The sequence below is a fragment of the Python bivittatus genome, unplaced genomic scaffold, assembly GCF_059951505.1.
Source record: "Python bivittatus isolate LINGU-HERP-01145 unplaced genomic scaffold, Pbiv_v1 ctg000200_np1212, whole genome shotgun sequence".
NCBI classification, from domain to species: Eukaryota; Metazoa; Chordata; class Lepidosauria; order Squamata; family Pythonidae; genus Python; species Python bivittatus.
Genome location: NW_028277040.1, coordinates 7708185 through 7728929, shown reverse-complemented (window position 1 = coordinate 7728929; position 20745 = coordinate 7708185). Strand labels below are relative to the sequence as shown.

The following is a 20745-nucleotide window of genomic DNA, read 5'->3' as shown; positions in this document are numbered from 1 at the left end:
GGAGATTAAGACCACATTCAGAGTATTTTCTCTCTGATGCTTTTATATAACAAAAAGCTTTAGACAGTTTCCATAGCTGGAAGTGGATTTGAACATGGGTATCCCTAGTATTACATAAACACCTTAACCACTATACACACATACACTAATTTTAGACCTATGTAAGAAATTTAATGCCTCAGAATGTGATAACCATTTGGTAATTTTGTTTGAGCTTGGGAGTTAAGTATGTTTGAACCTATATTAATAGGTACTTGGAATGGAAGTCACCAGGAAAAGTATCCGGGTTATAGGCTAGACTGGGAAGTTGAAAAACTTCACAGAAAAAAGCAGTGGCAAAACATTTCCATTCTACTGTTAAAAAACTGCATGGATGTGTCTGTGTAATCACTAGGAGTCAAGCTCAACTTGAGTGCATCTTTGCCTTTTTTAAGGTATGCAGTAGTCTGAATAATTGCCTCCTTGTACACTCAAGATTACACAACAAAAATCTGCTTAGATGGAGGACGGCTGGATGCTTGATTGGCATTTTGATGCTCCTGGTCTCTTTTTCATTTCTGCTTTAAAAATAAAGCATTACTTAAGTATTTTATTTTATGAATTACAGTACAATCCTTCCTTATGAAATCAAAAGTGTGGGTACTATCATATCCTGTGTTTGGGGTTCTACTGTATAGCATGTAGCAAATAAACTTTACAGCCAAGAACAGTGCATTCATAAATAAACTATGCTGCAAAGCAAATGTAGATGTTCAGGTCAACATAGAGCACAGGCCCTGTCATAGCCTCTAATACTTGCCTTCTGATCTAAAGATAAAACTTTACCAGGAATTTGTACTACAGTATATAATACAAAATTGTATTACAGCAGGATGCATTAAAAATTAAAGAGACATGTCTGCCATGACTATACAGTCTAATTTACAGATCAAATATATTTAGATTAAGTGTCTACAATTCCCTGACCTACTATATACTTGTAATTTAGATTATTCCACATTAAACTGACAGACTTTAAAATGTAACAAGGCCCTTTGTTCTTTTTGCTGATGAAGTTATACAATCAATTAACTTTACATCAGGTTTCAGAGCCCAACTTTTATATTAATCTTAGAGAAGTGAAGGCTTATGATCCATGAAACAGGCTCCCACTGGAAATCAGATTGGCCCCTGTACTTTTAGCTTTCATTTTTGGAGAGTCTTTGGAAGATGAATTGATACAACTCACTTGTTCTTGTTGTTTGCTTTTATTTTATAGTTTTAATTTTATATTATGGAAGTTATATGCATTTGTATTGTAATTTCATTGCATTGTGGATTGCCATATGTAGAGACCGCGGTGATTATAAAATAACTCAATACATATGTTTTAATAAGTGCATCTCTGGTACTTAAAATCAATCTAATTATTGTTATCCACAGACATGACTGCCCACCCCAACAGGCAACAGCACCAGGTCCTGAGCTCATAATGATTTCTCTTCATCCCTTGACTACAGATTCCAGTGATGTCACCCCAAAAAAGAGAAAGAACCTATTGTTATAATTTCCTTAAAGAATGGTGGGAGGGAGAAATGGGCACCGGCTAATCTGTGACTGTCCTAGGCAAGACGTCAATGGCAAGAGTATCAACACCATCAGCAGTTGCTTTGTGCTTCTTGTTGAGAGGCACTCTTACAAGATGTGCAAACCGCAGCTGCACACGGAACAGTCATCTCTTTTTCCAACTTTGCTTTTGTTCCTTTTTTAAAATCATCCCCCCCTCCCCCACTTCGCCTTTGGACATTTCTCATACGACTAGAAGAGGAAAGAGAAGAAGATCCTGTTCAGGAGATGAAAGTTGCAGGTGAAATTGCAAGGCTGGGAGGCAGGGGTGAAAATCAGGGGACAGAGACCTTTTTCAAAGGGACATGAGGAGCTGGCAATACTGACGGAGGGAAGAGTGTAAGAATGCAATCGTTGTCACGCTTGGCTAGGAGAAGCCCTGCTGTCTGGAGGGATACAGGTCAGATTTTCTAATCTCTTGGAAGTACAGCATTTCGCGGTCGTCCAGCTTTTTGGAGCCCAAATCTAATACTGAAAGATCTACTACAGGACTAAATTTTTGATCCGGTGCTTCTTCTTAAGATAACTTTCATCTAACATGGAACTGGGAGAAGGGACGAGGGAAGTGACTGCAGAAATGGAGGAAGAGAAAGAGAAGGACAGAAGACAGCAGTGGGCGGATGCATAAAACCAGGGAAAATGAGGAGCCATTATCCCGGCTCCCCTCACTTGCTGCTTACCCACTCCTGGATTTGGCTCTTTTCCACCTGGGCGCTTCCAGCTGCCTCCATTCAAGCCACGCGCTGCATCCACCGCTGTTACCACAAGAGCCTCCCCAGCTCCCTCTTTCGGCGCACCGGACGGAGTGAGGCAACGTGGGAGGGGTAGGGAAAGAGTCACGCTGGGGTACAAGATGGCGGCCCCGAAAGGAGGTCGAGCCGCCCCGCCTACTCCCGCTTTAGGAGACAGCGATCCCGTAAGGAGCCCACCAGGCTGCTTCTTTCATCCGTTGGTTTTGAAACTACGGTTCCCATCGTGCAACAGTGGGGCGGGAACAGCTCCTTCCATTCCTCCTCCCACTTGGAAACTCTCCTCATGAGACTGTATCGCAGAGCACTATGGGGCTCGTAGTCCTTTGGTGGGAGGCGCTTGTGCTGGTCTCCTCCGCCGGTTTGGACTCTCTAGCAGCTGCTTTATGGGCGGGGCCTGAAGTTTGAGGGGCCTCGGGGCCGTCGTCGGTCGCTGTAGCTCTGAAAAAGAGCTGGCGGAGGAAGGGCGGTTCTCGGGTCAGCCGCAGACGGCTCTCGGTCTGCCCCACGGTACTGGGGGGCGTTTGCCCCTCCCGACAGTTCTTGCCGCTGCTCACCGAGAAGCGGGAAGGCAAGGCAAGCGCGGCCCGGGTCAACTTAATCCCCTCGGGGGGGATTCTGCCCGGGAGGAAGTCCCACGAGGCGCGATGGGGTGGACTTCCCGGTAAATTTGCAGAAGGTAACACAAGGAAGTTCATTTCGGGACCGGATGTAAAGGAAAAGAGTCCGTGCAACGTAGGGAGAAACGAATGTACGTGTGGAATGGGAAGGCAGGACGTCCAGTGTCACCTCCCCACTCGGTTCCTGTAAAAGAGGAAAGATGAAAACCTTGCTTATGCGCACGAAGCATTCCTAGTTGCTTATTCCGGCTGAATTAGTTGTGACCCGTTTGGGTGATTAAAACTGTTGCCTCTCGTAGTAGTTTATATCGTGCGATCTGACAAAACTTCGGAGATGGAGTCTGGCAGTGTTGATGATACTCCTCTAGGTGAAAGCAGAGATACGCTGGGCTATGCAGAAATCAGATACTCAGAAGGGTTTGATTAGATTTTTGAAGGCTCTACCTTCATAGACTCTTTAGTGAAAGGTTAGCAGTAGTATTTGTTAACGTTGAGATGCCTAGGTCATGAGATATTCTTGATCCCACATGCAGCCTGATTGTGTCCATTTTTATTATAATTCACCTGGCTGCATTTAGCCCAACGTGTGAGTTCTAGTCTCACCTTAGGCGTGAAGCCAGCTGGTGACTTTGGACCAGTCACTCTCTCTCAGCCCAACTCACTTCACAGGGTTGTTGTTGTGGGGAAAATAGGAGGAGGAGGAAGGAGTATTAGGTATGTTCATCACCTTGAGCAATTTATAAAAATAAATCTGTTATGGACTGGATTATCCCCTGCATCTTCCTAATACATTTCAGTGATTTGAATACAGACCATAAGGATCTGACTTATTCCTCCTGCCTTCCTTCATCCCCATTTTCTGGTAGGCTGCCTCCCTTTAAAAAAAAAGGGGGAGGATTTCTGGGGGAGTGGGGCAGGTCACTATTCTAGTTTGTTAAAGCTAGCACAAAAGGGAATCCAGTGATGGCTATAATTCCTGGCTATTGCTTTAGTACAGGAGGTTTAGTACAGATTGAGAAAAGTTTTTATAATAATTTTAACTGTTAGTCATCAAGGCATAGATACAGAATCCTTTTTTTAATGGAAGAATCTGTGATCTTGCAAAATGTGTTGGGGACAATATGGGTAGGTTGTAGTCAAAATAGAAAGTATGCATGTCCAGAATAAAAATCATGTTTTCTATAAAACCCTTCAATTCTCTTATAAATTGATGTTTTCTACCTATTCATTCACTCCCATCTTAGCTAGTATTAAAACAATAACTTACAGAAAATTTTTGGCACTAGAGGAGGCAGAATTTTGGGAGAAGATGACCTGGGGACATGCATGCAAACTCTTGAGTTTTAAAGCCTTATTTTTAAAGTCTAGTGTATTCTTTTATCTTTATTTAAAGGGAAACCCATTAAAAGAGCTACAGGCCTCTTTGAAGAGAGTATTACCGTGTTGTCTGTGTGATGAAAACACAAGTCAGTTGATGCAAAGAATTTTGGAAATGATTTTCCCAGAGTTCATTCCTGGACATGTTATTTTATAAAATATGTGTGTAGAAGGAAATAATGCATTTTAAAAACAAACTGGTTGCTCAAACAAAAAGTTTGTTTGCATGACATACTAATTTAAGTTGACCTGTAATCATGAATATAATTATCCAATCAATATGGCAAATCACAACGAACAGTGCTTCATTTGTTAAGGTTAGCTGCCAGTTGACACTTTTTTGGGAGGGGGAGTGTTACATTTTTGCAAAAAGAAATGTAATGCCAGATCATTATCAGCACCAGTGTTAGATGGGATGGGGGCTGACTGCCTCTCAATGTTATTATTTCTTTACTACCTAAATGTACCTACCTCCAGTTTCTATGTTCAGATTTAAAAGGAGAAGAAGTACCCTTGAGTTAAAGTCCCTTCTCCCATCTAGTTCAGACATGTGGTGCCATAATTAAGTTTTGTAAACCTTTTACAAACTATGGGTCAAAATGTGGTTAAGTCATTGTGCCATGGTCACATGCACTGGGTTCAGACATGTAATGGATCAATCTTAGTACAGGTCACATACAAGAGAATAAAGTCCAATTTTTGCTTCTGATTCTTTTGTTTATTACAATGCCCTGAAAGGGTTTCTGATATAACTCTGATAATGCTTGAATATGATTTCAAATATTTTTGATGAGCTGTGCTAGGGATCATTAATTCCATCCAGAACACTGTATGTTGGAGGATTTCTATAGACATTTGTGTCCGAAGAGGAAAAGAGACATCTTTGGTTGGTTGATACCTGGATTTTGAATGTACTGTAATCTTTAATATCTTAATGTTTTATTTCAGGGTAAATGGGTTTGCATGATATTTTCCATGAACTAAGGCAGTTCCATGTCTTGTTTGGTAAGCACATATTTGTTTTTATCTTTGAAATCTAGCAGGTAGAACAGTATCCCAAACTAAAAATTATAGCGATAAAATTAAGAATTAGAAGCGCCACTTAGATGACCAAGTCCAACATCTATCTCATTTATGTAGCTCTGTATGCAAATTTCTTCCTAGGAGAACTATACATAGTTTTGAAAAAACAGACTTAATCATGATTTTTCAAAATGGATCTTTAGAAGTCCCCAAATCCACTCATTTGGCCACATTGTTTGGAAAGGGTTCATTTGTTATTGTGTATTGAAGTTAATTCATTATTACTATGCACAGGTTGCAGTTTCATATCACAACAGATGAATGGAGATTAGTGAGTTACATTTTAAAGGCTTTATTTCTCTACTTTCATATTTCTTTCTAGGACTGTTCCTGTATTCTACGGACACGAGTTGAATCCATTAGAGTAGAAAAGCAATCAGAAAGCATCAGTAGTCAAGACTTGGTAAGAGAAAATTTATCTTACCTTAACTGAACCAGTATCATGTGTCCTATCACAATCATATCTACATCCTTGATAAAATGTATAATTATAAAATTATAATGTTAACTTTGATATATGTCAAATTAAAATGCCTATTGTCTTCATTCTTGCAAGGAATTGCCTATTTTATTGCAAGAAATAATAAGGGCGAGTTCCTTCAAGAATCTGTTAGGCCATTAAAGTTTTATCCAGTGCAGCTGTATAAATTAATTCAGAGGACCTTGCTCTCATCGCTTTTGCTGTATAGGGATTACAGCTAGTCCTTGCTTACCAATAGTAATTGGGACTGGAATTTCCATTGCTAAGTAATGCGGTCATAAAGCACAATGTCATGTGACTGCATCGCTTAACGATTGCAATCCCGGCAGTTCCCGTTGCCATCATCAAGTGAGAATCGCGGGTCATTAAGAGAGGACCTCCTCGCAACTTCCTGCCTGCTTCCAAAAACCTAAGTCAGTAGGGAAGCTGGCAGGAAGATGTAAGTCTCAGGTGGCTCACAAGCAGGCCAGCAGGCAGGTAAGTGGCTACTGCCAGGTGGGGGGGGTGGCTGCAGTGGTGCATATGAGTGATTTCAGGCCCAAGGGTGGCTATTGCTGGGTGGAGGTGTGTGTGTGGGTGGTTGTAGCTGCGCGCGAGAGCAATTTTGGGCCTGGGGGTGGCTGCTGCTGGATGGGGGAGACTTAAGTGACTCGTGACCTACCCTCCCAGCTTCCCCATTGACTTTGCTTGTGGGAAGCTGTCAGAGAAGGTTGCAAATGATGGTCAAGTGACCACTGGGCACTGTAACCATCGTAAGTGTGAGCTGGTTTCCAAGTGCCCAGATTACAATCTCATGACTGGGGGGTTGGTGCAGCGGCCAGAACCTTGAGGACCAGTCGCAAGTACCATTCATGCAGCACTGTTGCAACTTCAAACGGTCACTGAATGAATGGTCAGTAAGCAAGGACTACCTATATGCCATTAGAGAATTGGAATTACATAGTGAATACATTTTTTGTCCTCTGGAGTATATGTTAGCATTTTTTAATAGGATATGTTTCTCAGTATTTTGGTTTTAATGTACTTATGTTATATAATATCTTGAGTGAAAATGAATGCCTGGCTTTTTCATGGATTGATTGATGGACTGAAAGGTGTACCTTACCTGATCAACTATATAGGGTAGATGCTTTAAATCTTTAGAAATTAAATACATTGAACTTGAGAAAAAAAAATCAGATCCCGATTAAAGAAGCTCTTGCCTTCAAAAGCCAGGCAAAATGAAAAGCCAAGTGGTGCTTTTGAAATGATACATAGACTGGAATGTTGGCAGATCTTCAAAGTTTATGTGAAACTACACCATATTATACAATAAAAGTTAATAAATATTTTTGCTATTCAGACAGATGAACTTGCTGTATGTTGGGGCCAATCAACTCAAAGAGGAGATGAACAGATACTGTGGTCCTCTGATGTATCACACTATGATCTCCAGGTGGAGATAGGTGATTGTTTTGTGACCTGAAAGATATTCTTATTTTGTTTAAGTGAAAGATCTTTAATATATACCTGAACTGAAGTTATGGACTAGAAATTTCACCCTTTGCCACCCCCTGCCAATAGGTCTGATGTATACATTCATTTTATCTTTATTAATGCTTGCTTGTATTTTACACTCTATTCCCATTTAACTTCTTGTCTTGCCTTTAATTGTGGTATTGGTGAGGCATTTTTTTTATCCATGGTAGCTTCGATGCTATAAAGGATAACTTACTTTGTGGCAATGTGCATGTCTAGTTGTTTTTCAGCTGCAAAATCCATCACCCCTTTTCTTAACCAGAAGAAAGTGTATGTTTGCATTCTTCTTCATTGCCTCAGATCCTACATGAGGTATAAGAAGATGGGAATACTGCCCCTTCATGATGGTGTTATAGAAGCATCTTTGTATGTTATTGGCACACAATGCTAGTAATTGGTATGAAGATATCTGTTATGCTAATGAGCTGCTTAAGATGTATTTCAAATGAACTTCAATTGGTGTCCCTATTAAATCACCAATTTCAATTCTTATTTCATTTTTTCATACACTATTGTCTTAAAGATACTTAATATACTGTAACAATGTTCACTGGTCTGTTCTGAATACTTTGTAAATTTGTAAATTGCACTCTGGGGACTATCATTTGATAGTGACCTGAGTATAATACAGGTAGTCCTTGGTTAATGACTGCCTTGTTCAGCAACCATTCAAACTTACAACAGTGCTGAAAAAGTAGATTTATGACCGGTCCTCAAACTTCCAGCCATTGTAGCATTCCTACAGTCATGTGATCACAATTTGGGTCTTTACAACCAGTGCGTATTTACAATTGTTGCAACGGTCACATGATCACTATCTGTGACCTTCACAGCTGGCTTCTGACAAGCAAAGTCAATGGGGAAGCTGGCAGGAAGTTGCAACTGCAGCTGATTTGCTTAACCGCAGCGAAGCTGACATAGTAAGTTGGGCATGGCCATGTGATGTTTCGCTTTACAACTATGTTGCTTAGCAATGGAGTTGCCTGTCCCAGTTGTGGTTGCTAAGTGAGGACTATCTGTAATCTTTTTAAGACTGTGTTAGATTCTTTCAACTAGATGAAGGAAATAGCTTTCAGAATAATAAGATTTGTTGTCTTCTGATTCAAGTCAGTTATTTCATTATGCTTGCTTTGAAAGGTGTTCTTTTTCATCATTGTTAAGATTTTTGAATGCTAGTTGATAGAATAATAAGACACCAATTTTATTTATTTATTTACATTATTTGCATATTACGCATTCCCAAAGATTCTTAATTAATTAATAAGAAAGTTAAGTGATATATTCCTGTTTCTTTATAGGAAAGGGATGCAACAACTTAACTTCAATCTACCTCGCCCGTCATATCCCTACAGGAACATTGGTGGCTGTAAGAATTACAGATCTGGAAAGATGTTCTGAAGAATTCTTAAAAGCTTTACAGGTAAACACGATTTTAAACTTTATATATAATGTTTGACAGTAAAAATTCTGTAAGTTGAGACTCTTACCTATATCCCCATATTCTTAGTAATTCTATGTATGCAAAGAAATTCAGAACTCTATGATTAGATGTGTTACAGCTTTCTCAAGTAATTTCAGCTTTACATTTTTGACTTTATAATGAGCCATCTATCCCTTTTTCTGATTCAGGGATTGTTTTTAGATCACTAGTGCCCTACGATGAGGCAGTTTGGTGTAGTGGTTAAGGCATCAGGCTAGGAAACAAGAGGCCGTGAGTTGTAGTCCCGCCTGAGGCACAAAGCCAGCTGGGTGACCTTGGGCCAGTCCCTCTCTCTCAGCCCTAGGAAGCAGGCAAGGGCAAACCACTTCTGAAAAACCTTGCCAAGAAAACTGCAGAGGCTAGTCTAGGCAGTCTTCAAGAGTCAAAAACTGACTTGAAGGCACACCCACACCCACAGTGTCCTATGGCTAAAATTGTATGGAGTATTTCCTGTCTTTTAGATTATGAAAACCTTTCTTTTTTTCTCTAGAATGAGGTGATATTATCCCACTCTTTCCGACATCCAAACATCTTGACTTTTTGGGCAGTGTTTACTGCTGGAAGTTGGCTTTGGGTTATTTCTCCTTTCATGGCATACAGTAAGTACTCTGTTTACAAAAATATATTCTTATTTATTAAATTCCTTCTGCACATGCAGAGCAATTTAGCTTATTAGTATCTGGTTTGTGGAATTTTTCATACTTCTAAGTGGGATAGTTACTTAAAGAGGAAAGAGCAAGACTACTTTTTGAAATAAAGAATTGTGTCAGTTGCAGGCTTTAGAGGCCAGTGATGAAACAGTGTTGTCCTGGAGTGGCCCTCCTGGCTCCTCTGTAATGTGCCGAGTCCTTCTTTGATCATGTGCATCTGTATCCTACCCAGGAGCTCTTCCTGAGCTTCCTCTGAAATGTGACAAGAGATCAAGGAATGTGATCATCTTAATTATTGTAGAAAATGTCTGGGCCAGCCCTGATCTCCCTATATTTATAAGGGTATTATGGTGAGTGACTACTAAACATTGGGCTCTTTTTTCTAGATTCAGCCAGTTGTCTCTTGAGGACTTATTTCCCTGAAGGCATGAGTGAAGCTTTAATAGGGAATATCCTCTTTGGTGCAATTAGCGGATTGAACTATATGCATCAGCATGGTTATATTCACAGGTATGATGGGAGAACTTTATTGGAACCTTTCAATGATTTCAGCTGAAGCTTGAAAAGTTCTGTGATTATTTTGTTTTATGTATTTTCTTTCAGTAGCATTCTCTGATCATGATGGATATCCTTATCAATTATAACAATTTATGTTCTCATCTTTCAATCAACATTCTCAGAGTGGATTCCAAAATGCTTTAAAATACATTAAAACCTCACAAATATTCAAGTTATTTGAATATATGAGTGTATTATAATGTGAATCTTTAATTCCTGGTCCAAGGCATTTTCTGATGAGATGCGTGAGCTCATCAAGGCTTTGTTCCCCTGGCTTCTAATTGCTAGCTCTTAAATTTTAAGAAACCTTTGAAGTTTCTAAATATATTGTGAAGAATTGGTACAACAGGAAGCAGGACACAAAGGAAAACCTGAGGCATCTATATGAACTCTTGTGTATAGCTAAATGATCTCTTTGAATTGTTGCCACAACTGTTTACAGTAAAGTAATTTGGACATGTGTTCTATATGTGGTGACTTCTACTTTATAAAGGCCTAAGTTACCTTACATTATAGAGCTCTTCTGGTAGGTACTGTACTCTCAGGTATAAAATAAGTATGTTGAGCCAGTAAGATCCCTATATATAATTTTGTGGAAAACGCAAATACAAATAAAAACATATAATAAAATAGTCACAGCCTTACTAAAATTTTTGAAATCCTGAAATATTGTTTAAACTGACATTTTGAAAAAAAGGAAAAAAATCACCAAGATATTTTGTTCTCAAATATTTAGATTCAAAATCGAGTTGAGGGGGGAAGAGAATTAGAAAAAAATAAATGTGAAAAATGGGTCACATAAACCCATTTGTTTATGTGTTTGTCTTTTGTTGCACTGGCCAAGGGATTACTCATACACATTTCACATATTCGGCCTTTTTTAAAATCTTCCTCAGCCCTAGAAGCATATTGGGGGCTATAAGCTGGTAATGGCTAACTTCTGTCTCCACAAGCTATCACATGACAGCTCACAAACCTTCTGTGTTTCACTCTAGCCACAGAGGAAGCTACCTGATCTCCCATTTTCTCTCTGTGCATGGAGTTATGGGCTGAACCTTTGGAAGGTTGGATGGGGAGGTTTTGTAGGATGAACCCAGCCTGCAGGCCAGAAGTTTATCATCCCAGTCTTGCAGAGAAGTAGAGTGGGAAAGAGTTGGTGCCTTCTTGGGCTAAGGCCTATTTAATGCATCATTTGAAATTGTCACATCAGGCCGAGGCATCTTTTACATTGTGGTGAGCATATCTTCTAGATATATCTTTGCGGATTGAGATCTGCTGTTTATTAGTCAGAAGTAATTAACTAAAATCAAGAGTAATCCAATCAAGAACAGCATCAAGGTTAACATAAGTGATATATCTCAAATGCTTAGTCTCTTTCTGATACTATAAAGAATAGTAAAATCTTTAAGTTATAGAAAAGAAACCAACTTATAGATGTGTCAGAATCTTAGTATGTATTTAATGGAATAAGTTTTCTAAAAAGACAGTTGGGGTTTTAATTAATTAATTTGTTTGTTTGTATTTCAGAAGTGTTAAAGCTAGCCACATACTGATTTCAGGGGATGGTCTAGTTTATCTGGCAGGCTTAAACCACCTCTATAGTTTAGTCAGCAGCGGACAACAGTTAAAAGCTGTGTATGACTTCCCCCAGTTCAGGACATCTATGCTTCCTTGGCTGAGTCCTGAACTTCTGAGGCAGGTCAGTATATATTAGATTTCATTGGGGCTATGTGTTCCTGCTGTATAATCTGCCTCAGAAATTCATTAAGTATTTAAATTCTGCACCCTAAAAATTAATCTTTATCATGTTATGTTTGCATTCTTTCTTTACTATTTTATAAACATTGGTATTTAAGATTTTATCTAAAACTATGTATGCACTGTGATTCCGTGATGTATATTTCACATTATTTACAAAATGGTATCTCTGCATCAGTTTAGTCCCATGTACAATTGCTCTTGCCAAGTTATCACTGAAAATTAGGGAGCCTGTTCTTATATGTAAAATAGTTATTTTTAATTTACTTATTTCTGTTGACAACCATATTTTTATCATTTCTTCCTGGCAGAATTTAATTTCCAATATTCGGGAAAAAATATATTTGCTGTAGTAGTTAAGATGTTCATAAAACCCCTCCAGCTTTCTTTGAAAGAACTTTGTATAAATAGTGAAGCAATATCATCGTCAGATCAATATTCTTCTACCCAATGTCTTAAAATGTATTTCCATTATTTCTTAAGTTAATAATTTCATCATATCATATATGGAAGAAGTTTCAATTTGAAATAGATGCTTTCCATAGGATCTGTGTGTATCCCTTTATACATTTCAAATATCTTTCTAATATAAGATGCCATATTCACATGCATGTACACACATATGTGCACACACACGCATATACAGTGGGGCAAAAAAGTAGTTAGTCAGCCACCAATTGTGCAAGTTCTCCCACTTAAAAAGATGAGAGAGGCCTGTAATTTTCATCATAGGTATACCTCAACTATGAGAGACAAAATGGGGGGAAAAATCCAGAAAATCACATTGTCTGATTTTTAAAGAATTTATTTGCAAATCATGGTGGAAAATAAGTATTTGGTCACCTACAAACAAGCAAGATGTCTGGCTCTCACAGACCTGTAACTACTTCTTTAAGAGGCTCCTCTGTCCTCCACTCGTTACCTGTAGGAATGGCACCTGTTTGACCTTGTTATCAGTATAAAAGACCCCTGTCCACAACCTCAAACAGTCACACTCCAAGCTCCACTATGGCCAAGACCAAAGAGCTGTTGAAGGACACCAGAAACAAAATTGTAGACCTGCACCAGGCTGGGAAGACTGAATCTGTAATAGGCAAGCAGCTTGGTGTGAAGAAATCAACTGTGGGAGCAATAATTAGAAAATGGAAGACATACAAGACCACTGATAATCTCCCTTGATCTGGGGCTCCATGCAAGATCTCACCCCGTGGGGTCAAAATGATCACAAGAATGGTGAGCAAAAATCCCAGAACCACATGGGGGGACCTAGTGAATGACCTGCAGAGAGCTGGGACCAAAGTAACAAAGGCTACCATCAGTAACACACTATGCTGCCAGGGACTCAAATCCTGCAGTGCCAGACATGTCCCCCTGCTTAAGCCAGTACATGTCCGGGCCCGTCTGAAGTTTGCTAGAGAGCATTTGGATGATCCAGAAGAGGATTGGGAGAATGTCATATGGTCAGATGAAACCAAAGTAGAACATTTTGGTCTAAACTCAACTCGTGTTTGGAGGAGAGAGAATGCTGAGTTGCATCCAAAGAACACCATACCTATTGTGAAGCATGGGGGTGGAAACATCATGCTTTGGGGCTGTTTTTCTGCAAAGGGACCACGATGACTGATCCGTGTAAAGGAAAGAATGAATGGGGCCATGTATCATGAGATTTTGAGTGAACACCTCCTTCCATCAGCAAGGGCATTGAAGATGAAACGTGTCTGGGTCTTTCAGCATGACAATGATCCCAAACACACCGCCTGGGCAACGAAGGAGTGGCTTCGTAAGAAGCATTTCAAGGTCCTGGAGTGGCCTAGCCAGTCTCCAGATCTCAACCCCATGGAAAACCTTTGGAGGGAGTTGAAAGTCCGTGTTGCCCAGCGACAGCCCCAAAACATCACTGCTCTAGAGGAGATCTGCATGGAGGAATGGGCCAAAATACCAGCAACAGTGTGTGAAAACCTTGTGAAGACTTACAGAAAACGTTTGACCTCTGTCGTTGCCAACAAAGGATATATAACAAAGTATTGAGATGAACTTTTGATATTGACCAAATACTTATTTTCCACCAGGATTTGCAAATAAATTCTTTAAAAATCAGACAATGTGATTTTCTGGATTTTTTTTCCCCATTTTGTCTCTCATAGTTGAGGTATACCTATGATGAAAATTACAGGCCTCTCTCATCTTTTTAAGTGGGAGAACTTGCATAATTGGTGGCTGACTAAATACTTTTTTGCCCCACTGTATATATAAAACGGTCTGCCTGAATCAATCCACTCCTGGGTGAAGTCCTCTTCACTGAAAGTTACAGATTGTAATCTAGTATGCTGGTCCACTGATGGATTGGTAAATAGATGTTTTTCACTTCTCCACCTAGGACTGAGAGTGAGTGAGTGACCACACCAAAGTCACCCAGTCAGCTTCCGTGCCCAAGGGTGGAACAGAATCTGGATCTCTCTGATCCAGCTCCTTAATAACCATGTGTCACTAGCTCTCATGTATATGTCTCTGTGTATGTGTATCCTTTGAAATGTTTTCCGTTTTCCAGCAGATACCTGTTAGCTCAGAATTAATGTTAATTGTGTCATTTGTCCCTATCTGTATCATGTATTATGTATTTTAAAAAAGGGTGGTTTTAGTTTTGGAAACTGTTCAATTTCAAATTCATAATTGTTGAATTAAAATAAGTTAATAATCTAATAGTACTCTTCTCTTTATAATGCTACCTTAAAAAAAAAAAACAGCAGAGATTTGGAAAGGGTTAGCTTGATTGAGGCTGATGGGATTTCTGTATAATCAGATAAAAACCCTAGAGATAATTCTGGAGCTAGCCTGCTTTTTAAAAATTGTTACTAATATGAGGGGTTTTTTTTCTTTTAAAGCTAATGAAATCTTATGGCGTTGAACTTTGTTTCTGTAACTTCCAGACGTGACTATGGCAATGTTAATTATATGAGGCAGCTTTTGAAGATGATTTAGAACAATGTTTCTCCACCTAGGCAACTTTAAGATGTGTGGACTTCAACTCCCAGATGTTGGGAGTTGAAATCCACACAGCTGGAAGTTGAAGTCCACATATCTTAAATGATGCAGAATTCATGTGCATTTCTACTATGGCAAGTTGTTCTGGTTGCCAATTCAAGGGACTAGTTTTAAACTCAAAAGCTTCAACTGCTGGGGGCCTTTTACATCTCTCTCCTTTTGTTTGATGGCGGAGGTATTTATATTATTTAGAGATATTTTTAAAAATCTTCCCATTCATGGAAATATTTCATTTTAACGGGGAGAGGAGCATTCCTCTCTTACTTGTAGCCTATCACACATTGTAAACATTTGCTTCAGATTTAGGGAGAAGAATAGAATATAATTGGATGTATGTGAAAGCATCAAGGAAGGGAAAGACCATGTATGCAATACCGCATTTTGTTGACTGGGTGTTAAGGGTTTTTTTTTTTAATTGATTCATCTTGAGAAAGCAGTATAGACCAATTGTTTATTTCTTTACAGCTAGAATGTAAAGTATTAAAGAAGTTTTTCCATCTCCTTTATTGATATCAAATATTTTGGTGGAAATACAAGCACAAGTACATTAATATTTGTGCATATTTTTAATTAAATGGCTTTAAAGATCATTTGTATTATGATAGCACAGATACTATATTTTACATATGAACCCATATGAATGTCTTGAATGCAGCAGAGATAACTTTTATGAAATTGCATATCACTGATATTTAAAATAGCTGAATACTGTATAGCCTAATTGTATACTAAAGAGGTAATTTTTATTTAAGTAGTAGACTAAGTTATTCCAATTGTATAAATAATAGAATTGCACATAGCATGTTTAAATATTCCTCACCTGCGTAGGCATCCATTTCTTCATGTGCGTTGACAAGCTATGAGCAATTGAATTTGTCTGATAAGTCTTTTCTTCTATAGGATATGCATGGATATAATGTGAAATCTGACATCTATAGTGTGGGCATTACAGCTTGTGAACTAGCTAATGGGCATGTACCTTTTCAGGATATGCCTCGCACACAGGTAAAGCATAAAATCCCTAGATTTTGGTTCTTAACTAATTGAAAAACTGACATGGTCAAGAGCATGACTACTCTTAACTTTGAGATTTTTATGTACTTAGAATGTTCAATTCTCTAAGAAGTATTGTTTTGCGTAAGTTTGGTTTGGATGTAGTGATTTGTCATTAAGTTCCCTATTTGCTTGGCTCATGCAAGGACCAGTCCAGGAAGCACTGCTCTTGATCATTTGACTTAATTTGCCCTTCCTTGGAAGCATAACAGTATGTCACTAGGATTTAATTCCCAGAGAATACTGAAACTACAGAAGACAGGAAGGAAACTTACATGCTTTATAATTTTTTCCAAAAAATATGTTTTGCAAAACTCTATTATTTAATGTAGCCATAATGTACTATTCTTATCTCGGCTAAGACAGACATTGGACATTTTGCATTCAATTAGTCATGGTGTTTCTCTGCCACTCTGTTCCAAAATGGCTCCAGCATTGTCTGTATCTTTCTACCAGATGCTGCTGCAAAAGCTTAAAGGTCCGACTTACTGTCCTTGGGCTATAAATACTTTTTCACGTGGTGAGTCTAGGATAAAAAATTCCCAGTCGGGAATTGATTCTGGAATTGGAGAAAGCATTACACGTACAATGACAAGTGAGAGACTACAGACTCCACCTAAAACCTTCTCTCCTGCTTTCCATAATTTGATAGAATTGTGTTTGCATCAGGACCCAGAACAAAGGTAATGCTTTAAAATAATGTGCAAATTACAGTTTAGTTATTATAAATTGAAATTAGAGTTAGGTTTTGAAAGCCTGGTTTATATACAGTATTGCAGTAGAGTTTCATACACTATTACCAAATTGTAATTACCAAGTTGTAATTGTCAGCAGGACATCCATGATTACTCATAATTATCAGAAGACCCGTAATATCCCCAGATGGCAACTACAAAATGAAAATAAAATTTTAAAACAAATTTTTAAAATGTCTGAAATCTCATGAAATCACCAAATTTTGAAAGATTTTAATATAAGACTATGTGAAATAATAATATTCTCATGTAAATGTTCAGGCATTTTTAAAATTTAGTTTTCATGTAATCTCAGATTGGTTTTATTCCATGATAAGAATGCTGATGCCTTAAGGAATATGTGCAAAAATATATCATAAGTCTGAGCAGATAACTTAACCTGCATCTTTCATGGCATTATGTCATTGACCATGCTGACAGGGGTTAGAGAGAGCTGGAAGAAAATATTTGGAGGGCAACATTTTTTTTCTATTTATGACATATGTAGCATCTTATGTATATTAAATTGTATCTTTATTAAGACAGTAATATTTATGTTTTTAGCATGCACTGCTATGTCAGTCAGTTAAAAGGCAGCTGATGAAATTTCATTTTTAATTGACTGTTGTAAATTTGAAACTTCATATTTGAAGAATTTGAAAAATACATTTTTGCAGAGTTAATTTTATTTTTAAACTATTAATCTGTTGAAATAAGGATATGTGGATAGGATAATTAAAATGGGGAAAAAATAGATTCTTCTTTCAGTCAACTGATTCTGCTAAAATGCTGCAAGAGGAGGGGAAATAAACACCAGCTGTTTGCAAAAGTTAAAAACCTAAGCTTTGTGTTCTCCTTCTGGGATATAGGCCATCAGCCAGAGGTCTTCTGTCACATGCTTTTTTCAAGCAGGTGAGTTTGTTATACATTTTGTTAGATATTCTAGCAGCATAAAATCACTAAGGCTTTGAATCTAGTGAACAGATCATATGCTAGAAGCATCAACAGCTTTGACTTGAAGGGGGAGGATTCTGTTTGGAGCAGTTTGAGTTTAATATATAAATTGTGCACTGATGTAATAATGTACTATGCCATTTCTGCAAGCATGACTTGTGTATAATAGGTGGTGTCCTGGAACAAACTCTGTTTGAGATTAAGGTGTCATGTTTCTGTTTTCGATTGCTTACAGAACTGCAATTTAGAGCTCTTAAAAGTTGTTCTCGTTCTGGGTTTTATTTCAAAGAACCCAAGGTATCATGTCCATGGTAGGCAGTACTTGAGCTTAATATTTGCTTGCCTTGTCCCACCCAGAGCATGAGGTATCTGTTGGCACACACACAGCTATTTCATAGAGCCAGCAATACTTTTTTTTTTCTTTTTAAACACATAGTGGGGGATATACAAAATAATAGTAATTACAAGTAAGCATATTTTTACAAAGTGTGTTTACATTGGAATTCTAGTACTATAAAATGATTCTTCATCACACTATCATTCTGGGGAGTGGGGGGAGTAGTGGGGTTATAGCCTAAGTCTGGAAATACAAAATACCATTATATTGCTGGTTATAAAATCACAAGCACCATGGACAATATCCAGCATCACAGGAGTTCCACTGTGTTTGGGTAACAGAGTACTTAAATCCTCTCTTCTTCCATAGAGTTCCAGTCCTCACCCCATCCCCACTCTATGTATGTTTTCAAATTCCTTTCTGAAAAGAAGAGATTTTGAGGGCTTTCAGATACCTGCAGTTAGGATAGGCAGTTGCTACTCCATACATTTTTTGCAACATAAGAGTTTCCTTCTTATCTCCCCATCTGAACAAAAAACACTTTTCTTTGCAATGAAGGACAATAGAACATCCATATCTTTTGCAGTATGCATTTCTGATTTGTGTTTTTCTGCATAAATGAATTACATTTAATTAATTAATTTTCTGTCTTTCACTCTGGGGCTCAAGGCAGCCTACATAGCACTCTCACTTCTATTTTTTATTAAATGTAATTATTCGCATTCAGGGGAAGGGAGACAAACATAAGCTATTGACTAAAGCAGTGATTCTTAAACTCTTTGACCCAATTACCCCTTTTCCCTGTCTCAAATCATGTCATTAACCACACAAAAAACCACCAGACTCTGTTGCTTTGCACAAATATCTTGGCAGCAGCAGTCCCAAACTAGTTTCTTGGTTCACAAACAAGCAGTTACAAATTGCCCCATTATCCCAAGGATATGCCCAAATTATCCTGTAGTTTAAGAACCACTGGACTAAAGGATGGCAATGTTAAAAGGCCTATCTGGAAGCAGCTCTTGATACTCATAGCCTTTCATTAGCATTCACTGATTCTGTGAGCTTTAGTTAGTAACAGTAATTAACATTTAGGCAGCCAGAACTTGAGAATCTGCGTTATCTTTCTGTAAACCTCTCAGAAGGTATTCATAACTGTTTTAATAAATGTGTGATATAAGGTCATTATTCCAATCGCTGCCTTCTCCCTTTTCAGGTGAAAGAACAAACAAAGGGTTCATTACTTTCACTCTTGCCTCCTGCCATCCAGCATGGTCAGTCACAAATACCAACGGTGCATTCAGCTGCCCTCTGGAATAAATCTGAATGTAGGTTGCCAAATGAGAAAGAGATATATTGGGAATTTTAGGAATACTAAAACCATACTTCTGACATCTTTGGAAAATAATGTGATTTACTTGCTGCTTTTGTTTAAAGTTTTTGTTTTGGTATACTTGAAAATGCTAAATGCTTTACAGATGATGCTATACATAGAGAAATTCTTTCAAAGTGGTACTATGAGAATTTATTAACCTTTACTAATTGAATTTCAGAAATATCTGTACACTTCTGAACATCTTTTCTTTGTTACATCTGAACTGTAATGGTATCCATTTGTATAGTAAAACTTTGCTTGGAATGGAATGTGCTATTATAGTACTTACGTGCTATGACTGCCTTTCCAGTATTAATCTGAAATATTGTGTCCATTCTCTATTAATACACTGTTAATCATCTCCTTATCAAGTTTATATCAGATATATAGACTTCTTTAAAATATAGTGTCTTTTCCTACTTGCAAAAAATATCAATGTGCAAACCTCTGAGAGCGCTGGAAATCTACTACATGAACCTTCAGTGGTTGTTGAAGTAGCCATCACTGTAACTTGAAAGAAACAGCTGTGATTTTTTTAATGGAACATGTGCCTTTGCAAAATCTAATCAAGGAAAAAATTATTTGCCAAATAGCTTGAAATTACTTGACTATATACGTAAGAATATTACTTAATTTTCATAGCTTTAATTGTGATTTGCTGTTCAGGGATTATACATTCTCAACCTTTGAATAGGTAGCCAGAATTTGAACCAAAATTTGTAGGACTAATATAAAAGAGATCTGTATTATTTAGGCAAAGCATAAGAACTGTTGGCCATAAAGCATAAGTTCTGCTGAACTCCATGAATATAATGATTACAACAATACATTGCTATTAGCCCACTGCTGCCAACTATATGGTAGAAGGCATTGAGCTGTATTCAGTGGTGTCATTCCTCTGAAATACAAGCATCTACCAATGGAAAGTGATTCATGGTTCATCTCTTCCACTCCATAGCTCCAGGGGCAGTGGAAGAGCAAAGAGAAATGGACTCATACATTTGAAAAAAAAGGTGACTTCTAACTCAGCATCTTTGACCTTGCAGCTTTGCTTTTCTTTGAGAAGAGAAAGATCAGTCCAAATTATAAACAGGAAATATAAAGGATCAGATTGACAGGAAAAAAGGCTGCTTTCTGTGAATAGTACTGTGAATAATTGAATAAAGTAAACCTAAATTCTTGTTATCTGTACAACATATGCTTGGAGATGGTTTTAATATTTTATTAACAATTTTTCATTAATGAACATTCTATTTGCTCATGTAAAAATAGAACTTAGTTTTAAGTATATAACCGTAATTAGCATTGCAAGTGTCCTTTTAACTAGGAAACTACTGAAGAAAAATTATGTATTGTCAACCTAATTCTAACAAA

At 37.9% G+C, this 20745-nt stretch overlaps 2 protein-coding genes across 6 annotated transcripts in view; one reads left to right on the top strand and one right to left on the bottom strand.

The window, feature by feature from the left end:
* The window catches only part of TRAK2 (trafficking kinesin protein 2), a 37686-nt gene extending 35233 nt beyond the window's left edge, over positions 1–2453 (bottom strand). For both annotated transcript variants that reach the window (XM_025167487.2, XM_088135659.1), the window contains exon 1: positions 2286–2453. The gene's annotated coding sequence lies outside the window, so the exon portion shown is untranslated. The remainder of the gene's footprint in view (positions 1–2285) is intronic.
* A 290-nt stretch (positions 2454–2743) lies between these two features.
* On the top strand, positions 2744–20744 carry STRADB (STE20 related adaptor beta). 4 transcript variants are annotated; one of them, XM_025167491.2, is made up of 12 exons: positions 2744–3018; positions 5300–5356; positions 5757–5837; positions 7258–7360; positions 8732–8853; positions 9404–9512; positions 9950–10073; positions 11649–11820; positions 15822–15926; positions 16431–16657; positions 17578–17620; positions 19213–20744. In XM_025167491.2, exons 2-12 carry the CDS (start codon positions 5345–5347, stop codon positions 19363–19365), a joined length of 1251 nt encoding a protein of 416 aa, XP_025023259.2. In that variant the 5' UTR covers positions 2744–3018; positions 5300–5344; the 3' UTR covers positions 19366–20744. The 4 variants fall into 4 exon arrangements, with proteins under 4 accessions (XP_025023259.2, XP_007429564.2, XP_025023257.2 ...); XM_007429502.4 differs by having other exon boundaries at positions 2744–3033; XM_025167489.2 differs by having other exon boundaries at positions 2744–3105.
* Position 20745: the final 1 nt, after the last annotated feature.

Bases quoted from the DNA above. Each gene is read 5' to 3' on its own strand.
- STRADB (XM_025167491.2), top strand. The intron at 7,361-8,731 runs GTGATTGTTTTG...GTTTCTTTATAG, and splicing joins TGATCTCCAGGTGGAGATAG to GAAAGGGATGCAACAACTTA. The intron at 8,854-9,403 runs GTAAACACGATT...TTTTTTCTCTAG, and splicing joins AATTCTTAAAAGCTTTACAG to AATGAGGTGATATTATCCCA.